Source organism: Xiphophorus couchianus, chromosome 23, assembly GCF_001444195.1.
Source record: "Xiphophorus couchianus chromosome 23, X_couchianus-1.0, whole genome shotgun sequence".
Classification (NCBI taxonomy): Eukaryota; Metazoa; Chordata; class Actinopteri; order Cyprinodontiformes; family Poeciliidae; genus Xiphophorus; species Xiphophorus couchianus.
Genome location: NC_040250.1, coordinates 12958895 through 12966649, shown reverse-complemented (window position 1 = coordinate 12966649; position 7755 = coordinate 12958895). Strand labels below are relative to the sequence as shown.

Below are 7755 nucleotides of genomic sequence, written 5' to 3'. Positions count from 1 at the left end.
CTTCCATCCAGCGGTGGAGTCAAGTCAAATGTGCGCATGTGTGTGGAGATCATTCCCAATAATATCTAGTTATTTATGCTACGTGGTAGCCCCCACGGTTATTAAAAAAAATGTTGTCGGGCTGCGTTTAACTGCTGAAGAAGGAGTCCGAAAATCCGAGTTTAATCTGTGGGGGGAAAACCCCCAAGACAAAACAAAACAACAACAACAAAACAAAACAAAACAAACAAAACAAAAAAACAAACAAAACAAAAAACAAAACAATTATATATATAACTTTAACTGCACAGCAATTAAAGTTACAGTTGCACAGCAGTGACATCTACAGTCTATGAAATGGAATTACAGCAGCTTTTTTTAAATTCTACGATAATCAATTCAATAACTTTGAATATAATCTGTATTCAAATAATTTCGTTAGTCAATTAATTAATGTAAAAAAAAAAAGTCTAAACCATGTATTGTATAGACTGAATATATACGGTATTTCCAAGATGTCAATGATGTTTAATTTTGATAATTTGAATAACAAAGAAATTCGTTTCTCGGAGAATTTTAATACACAAAAAAGTTGTATTTTAGTACAGAAATGTAATGCTTTGGAATGTTATGTTGTGCAAATAAATACCCAACTAAATGCATCTCCATTTCAACGAGACAATGGTCCGTCACGTGACTGATATGGATCACGTGATAGTTTGTTCAGGCGGCGGTTGTAAACACGGAAGTGCTGGTCTCAGGAAGCATTCTGACTTTCTCTGGTCGTGGAGAGGCTCGCTTTAACGTCGCAGAGCAGCGGGATGATGAACAGGATGGCCGGCTGTCTGAAGGTGACTGTAGCCGTGATGGTGGTTTTAGCTGCCGTGGTATTTCAGGCAAACTGCGACTCTTTTGAAATGAAGAGAGTCAGGAGTGCAAAGGTAAGTTTTCTGCTTTGTCAAAAAAAAAAAAAAAAAAAAAAAAATCTCTGTACGGTTACACCCGAGTTCTTACAGTTTTTCTCAGTCGCTTTTATGCATTTCTCGACGTTTTCAAAAACGGTTAGTGCATTTCCCAAAACAATTAGTAGAAGCAGTGAAACAGCATGGATTACCTGCAAAATCCAGTTTCTTCCTCAAAATACTTAGTCCGCCTGTATCAGTGAGCACGTCAATGCTCCAGAATGTTATGTCTTGTTTCACTGTGTTTAAATAAAACAGTCAAATTTGTACTTTTACTGTAATCTGTTGACAGGCTGTCCTAATGTGATGCAGAAAGGAACAGACAGGACTGCAGAGAGCAAAAAATAAATAAAAACAGCAACAAAATGAAACAGAATAATCTCCTTAAAGAAAAAAGTACATGCAGTCCTTCAGGGGTTACAGTACAGTCTTCCTTTACTTTCCATTTCCATGCTGCAAAATGATTGCTGTATTATTGTAACTTGTTCAAGAATTTTCCATGTTCAGACTTATGCAATGAAATTGTGCTCACATTTTGGGGAAGTTGAGAAAATGAAACAAAAACCTGTTTAATACATTTTGATTAACGTGACAAAAGCAACTGAAAATGTGAGAAGAAGCAGAGAATTGTGCATAACCACTTGCATGATGTTCAAAAGCATTTGTACTTTGCTCAAAGGGGCTTTTTGATGTTCACAAGTGACACATTGATTTGAAGATTGAATAAATAGTTTTGGGAATTTCAATTCTGTTCTGAGAAATGCTTCAATGAGACTAAAATTATTAAATCGTTCATTGAAGGATTAAAAATAGTTATTTAACGTGAGGCATTAACAATAGAAAGGTTAAATTTCTTTTTTTACTTCCAGGTACCGTAGTCAAACCCTGGTATTTGTAGAAATATGTGCAATACATTCTGTTAAAGTTTTTATTTATTCATAAACTTGTTTAAATCTGGGGGGGAAAAAACTGGCTGGAAATTCTGGAAATATTTTCAATGAAAAAGAACATGTTGTAAACCTTTAATAATGTATAGGATCCCTAAATACGATTCCAGTTTGGCCGGTTTTTTTTGGTCTAGCATGGAAGTTAATGTAAAAAACTAATATTTTCTTTACAAATCTTTTATGCCCCATATTAAGAAATCGGAATTAAAGTTTAGTGTTGTGTTTGACCTCTGAAATGAGATGGTCATATCTTCTTTAAAGCTGCTTAAGAATCCTGGTGCAATTGTTGGAAAAGAAGATTAATGATGGCTAAATGAATAAACTGTTATAGGCAACTTCAGAAGAAGATACATTTGATTTATCTCACATTTCAGTTTTGCTACTTTAGTTTAAAGAATAAAGCTTTCCAGAGCTTTCTGGCAGAGAGTCAAACAGAGAAGTGAATGTTTGTTTGATCACTCTTCAGGTTTTGGGTTTTGACTGGAAAAACTGCGGACAGCCCGACGCTCCGGCGGTGCTAAAGAGCCTGACTGTGTCTCCAGATCCCATCAACATTCCGGGATCACTGACGGCCGCTGCGTCTGGATCCACGTTGGTTGAGCTCGCCTCCCCTCTTTCTGTGAGTTGACGTCCTGCAATACAAACCTGAAACAATCAGCTGAAAATCTTTCATATGTTTCAAGATGTTTGTTATTGGGACATTCAGCACAGTTTGGTTTGGTTGCATCATAAAAACAGCAGCTGAGACTCAGCAACACACACTGACAATGAAAACAGTCACTGCTAACACTGAAGGTATTTGGTTCTCGATTTGTTCTGATTACACACTGATCAGATTAGACACTGACTATTAGACTGTTTTTTGGTAGAACAATAGAAAACATTATCAGTTTTATAACAGCAATAAACTAAAGTGGTGCAGTCAGCGCCTGCACCACTAGCATTTCTTCATTTCTCTGGTAAACCACAAGACAGCGTTTATCAGTTTTAGCATTAACTACATGTTGCATGTAGTCTGTGAGAAAGCCTCAGACACTGAGTTACTCAACAGCAGCAGAGCTGTTTACCTGCAGCTTGCAGATTTTTGTTTGTCTCAGCAGATGCCTCTAGATTTGTTGCCCAATCATCATGTGAGCTTACTGATTAGAGGTTTGGCGTTTTTTTTTTTTTTTTTTTGAGTACACTGACCTGAAACAGCAACTCAAACACTTTTAAAAATGTGAATATATAAACTAGTGTTTCTACTTTCAACTTCTTTTTTCTTCTATCAATTTGTGGATTAATTTTTCTGTTAATCTCTTAATTTTGTAGGGTTGCCCACAAAAACATGAAACAAGTCAAAGTATTAAAGAAACTGTTTGTATAAAGGGACAAGAAAAGATGATCCTATTATTTACAGATTAAACAAATCTATTCCCCATGTTGTGAATGTAAAGTAAGGTAAAATTAATATTGTATTTTGTTGTTCCTTGTTTTAAATGGCTTTTAGTCTACTTATTAAGATTTTACATTTATTGCTGCAGTCTCCAGCTGAGCTTCTGCTTCACTGAGCACCTTTCCTCCACGCCTTCCCCACTCAGCTCCTCCAGACTAGCGGCAGCGGCACTTAGCAAACAGCTGGTGAAACTGCATGTCTGCTGAGCTGATCATATGAACTACTTCTCAGTCCAACACTCCTAAAAATGAGAAAATAGAGGAGCATTGTTGTGAAGACGTGCTGATAATGTAGTGTCAGAAAGAGTGGGAGCTTTTAAAAAAGACAGAGACCCAATTAAAAAGGCATCATATTGTGAAGTCAATTTTTTTTTAAATTTGTTTGATATGTACAGTATTTTTATAAAACCTGAAGCTTACATAGTTACTTGATTGTGCTATCTGCCTGGAAAATACACAATACTGATCCTTTAACAGCTCAGCTCCACACCTTTATTACTCATGCCGTTCAGTTATCCTGTTGTTTATGGTGCTATTCTTGTGTTTGTGCATGTTTGAAACTAAAGTCAATCTTTTTGCACTCTGACCTCCTTTTTTTTGCAGGTGAATGTGACCATGGAGAAGGAGGTGGCGGGTTTCTGGGTGAAGATCCCCTGCCTGGAGCAGCTTGGCAGTTGTCACTATAAGGACGCCTGCGAAATTCTGAATCAGCTGATCCCACCGGGACAGGATTGTCCCGAACCGCTGCACACCTACGGCCTTCCCTGCCACTGCCCCTTCAAAGCGGTGAGTTTTCTTTTCACCGACAGAAACTGAACCTGGGCTAAGTTTTGGCATCATTGTTTAATGACGCAAATTAAAAAATGTTTCAGTGATCAGGAGGTTTAAAACAAATATTGCTCCTGATGGCAAACATTGTTAGTGCATCTCACAAAGAGTTGAAAACAGTCCACTTGTTCTTAGCTGTAACAAGGAAGCATCCTGATACCAACAATTCCTTCCAGCAATACAGGAACAATCTGTTGAAGGTCTGTTTGTTTTGCACCTAGATGGAGAGCATTGTCACGTAGTGAAAATGATATTGTCAGTCAAAAATGAGAACAGTAATAGTTTGCAACTGTGAAAAGAGGAAACTCCTCTGGTCTTATCCGCATTGGTAGCATGTGATTGGTTCTGAAAGAGCAGGTTGAGGAATGATAAATGCTATGATAAACTCCAAACGCTGGTAAAACGAGAATGGATCACCATCAGTCAGGACTTTGTCTCAAAGTTGATATCCAGCATATGGAGAGATTTACAAAAGTTAGAAAGAAAGAATCAGCACTGGAAATACTCACTTTATACTGAAATCTGATCCATCTGTTAAAGGTCAGGTAACACTGAACTTCAGTGTTACCAAGTTTCCTCTGATTTTTATATTTCCTGTGTCTCCTCAGGGCTCTTACTCGCTGCCTCAGTCTCAGTTCTACCTGCCTTACATGGACCTGCCTTACTGGCTCACCAATGGGAACTACAGAGTTCAGGGAATCCTGGGAGGTGGAGGCAAAGAGCTGGGCTGCCTCAAGCTGTCTCTGTCCATTCACTCCAACTGAGGAGATGATTCACAGCAGCTTCATGTTTCTGTTTATCTGCACAGAAAAATGATGTAACTACAGGCTTTAGAAAGTTGCGTCAACTTTTAATCTTATGTTTGATCCACGTTTCAGCAGCTGTCGTTTCCCCACATCAGGGGAAAACAAACACATGTAAGCAGATTAGGTACTACTGACGGTGTTTCATTTAAACAGGATCAAGGTTTTGCTAGATTTTTCTTTCTTTTTTTGTTTAATTCTATGCTTTCATTTTCAAGAAAAATTACATTCTGCATATGAGCCTTTTATTCTATTTTTATTGTTGACTTTTGTGACAAGCTACATTTTATTTGAAAATTGTCTTTTTTTTTCTATTCAGTGGTACAAGTTTTTCTTTTTTTTCAGCTCAGAAAGACTGTGATTATATTTTTAACAGTTAACAAAAACCAAGTTGTGCAGTTTAATTCATTCTGCACAACTTTTGGCCAGTTTGTTAAAATGTTAAGATTTTTTTCTTTCTTCAACAAGTTTTTTTCTTTTTTTTTAAGATTAGGGTAACAGAACGATAATGAAAACTTAAGTGGGGGTCTGTGAACTATTTGACTAAATCTGTAAACATAGTAGTATAATAAACTTAAACATGGGTCATATTGTTGCACACACAAATCCCAGTGTTTGAGGCAACATTACATCTCTTGTTTAGTTTGCATCATCTCAGGTAAAAGGATGAGGTCATTTTTTCTTCATTAACACTCGGTTTAAAAAACAAAAGACTTTATTTCGTGGTCATATGCACATTTTACAGCATTTCAAATATTCTCCTTATAATGTTAAAGCAAAATCATTCCAACAGTAAATAAAAGCTTGAAAAAATTGCCATATTCATTAAAATACTATGTTTTAATAAATATGTTTTTTTGCACAGTATAATTGTGTTTTACTCTTATTTCTGTAGCATCAAGAAGGCAAAATGAAAGTGATTTTATGTTTTTATGCCTGGGTGAGAATGTCTTATTTCTTTTATTTTGTTGAGGAAACGATTTTAACAAATCTATTAGTGGCCAACATATAGTAAATAGGTTTTAATTGCAGCTGGTAGTTTTAGCCAAGTTCCTTTTTTTTTTTTAGAACAAATTCCAAGACAATTCTGCCTTTATATAATTTAGGAAAATATACAGTTTGTTTTTCATTATGTAAATAATCATACTGTTATATTTGCACATGCGCACAGTCTACCGTTTTTCTTAAGATTTTTATTTTATTTAAAGTAACCAACACTAAAGCTCCTGCGGCGTTTGAGTCTTAAAAGATGCAGTTGCCTGTTTCACCACACGGTGGGAGTATTTCACAGCTTCCCAACAAAGAATTACACAAAATAAATATTTTTTCTCCAAATTTTTGTGTCTGTTTTTATGTCCTCGGAAGGTGACCAAACAACACAACTTGATCATCACTGCTTCAGTTTCATGAGAGTGTGTTATTTTGATAACATTTTAGCATAAAAATCAGTTTTAAGACTACAGCAAGATTGGATATTATAGGGAAGCAACAAACAATTCAGAAAACAAAAGGAGGAAAGTGACGAAGTGCACAATAGTAGCAGATAAGATCTGCTGGACTGACGGGATGTTATTTTCTTTTGGTTTGTAAATGAATAGAATGACTGCTTAAATGATTTGATTTACCTGGCCTGAAGTCCACTTGTGGCAGCTAAGAACAGCAAAACCAGAGAATATTTAGTAACGTTTGTTGCACTTTTCAATCCTGAGATTTACGTTGATGCAGTTTTCAACTCCAATAAAACACTAGGCAGTTACTGTTAATATGTCGGCGGTATATCTGCTGTACACATGCTGTGGTTGGGCTCTAAGTGAGGCCACATTATCACAATCTCCCTGGTTAAAATGCTGCGGCTGCAGTCGATTCAGTGTGCTTCCTGCTTCCCGTCTCAGAAACAAGTGGCCTGCAGATGCTTCCAACACACGTTGGGGCGTTCAAAAAATACCTCCTTTAAACTGTTTGAAAGCTGTTTTTCTTGATGTTTGATGGAAAATGTCACAAATTGAAATAGATAATATTCATAAAGCATTTAGCACAACAGTATATCAGGTTTGATCAATTTCACTCCTGATATAACTTTGCTTATTTGTTTAAAACATCATCTAGTAAGAAAAAACTCAAAAGGACACTAAAAAACAAAATGGTTCTAAACTGAGAAATTCCCCGTTTAATGAACACATTCAAGTAGCTTATATGTAAATTAAATTAGTCTAAGTTCTGTTCCTCTTCTAGCTGGTTAAATGTGCAGAAATGAGAGGAATGTGTTGAAGACATCATTAGAGAATGACCAAATTAGAAGCTGTGTGTGTAATATTTACAACTTTTTTCCATCTCAATAAATTATAACATCGTGTTATAATTCAAAATGCAAAATGTAGCTTCATTGATATATTTCAATGATTTATTTCTGTAAATTATAATTGTGGGTTAAAGCTCATGAAAAACACAAATTTAGTTTTTATGAAAGCTGCAACATTAGAAGAACTGAAAACAGATTCTCCCTGTAGTGTTCTGCTGAAAGATACATCCATACATTACTTGGTTGGGTCTCTTTTTGCATGATTTACTGCATCAATACAGCATTTTATGCTGTAGCTATGCTAAGGTATAAAGAAAGCCCAGGTTGTTTTAATAGCAGCCTTCATCTTGGTTGTATGTTGGGACTACAGGTCTTATCTTCCACACTGAACTGGGATTTAGTTACTTTGTTACAATCTTTTAAAATAAAAAATACATTTAAAAATAGCAAAACTGACTGGACACATATAAACAGATATATAACATGGACGTGAAGGAATAAAC

The 7755-nt window shown here is 35.9% G+C and overlaps 1 protein-coding gene across 1 annotated transcript; it reads left to right on the top strand.

Annotated features, from left to right (window-relative positions):
• The first annotated feature begins 702 nt into the window (after nucleotides 1-702).
• On the top strand, nucleotides 703-6164 carry gm2a (ganglioside GM2 activator). The gene is made up of 4 exons (XM_028009663.1): nucleotides 703-920; nucleotides 2355-2507; nucleotides 3926-4108; nucleotides 4759-6164. The coding sequence occupies exons 1-4, from the start codon at nucleotides 801-803 to the stop codon at nucleotides 4912-4914; spliced, it is 612 nt and encodes a 203-aa protein (XP_027865464.1). The 5' UTR covers nucleotides 703-800; the 3' UTR covers nucleotides 4915-6164.
• Nucleotides 6165-7755: the final 1591 nt, after the last annotated feature.

What these genes read in the sequence shown, in the direction of transcription:
- gm2a (XM_028009663.1), top strand. Translation starts at nt 801, where the DNA reads ATGATGAACAGGATGGCCGGCTGTCTGAAGGTGACTGTAGCCGTGATG. An exon ending in AGAGAGTCAGGAGTGCAAAG is followed by an intron (nt 921 to 2,354) that starts GTAAGTTTTCTG and finishes ATCACTCTTCAG; the next exon opens with GTTTTGGGTTTTGACTGGAA. An exon ending in AGCTCGCCTCCCCTCTTTCT is followed by an intron (nt 2,508 to 3,925) that starts GTGAGTTGACGT and finishes TTTTTTTTGCAG; the next exon opens with GTGAATGTGACCATGGAGAA.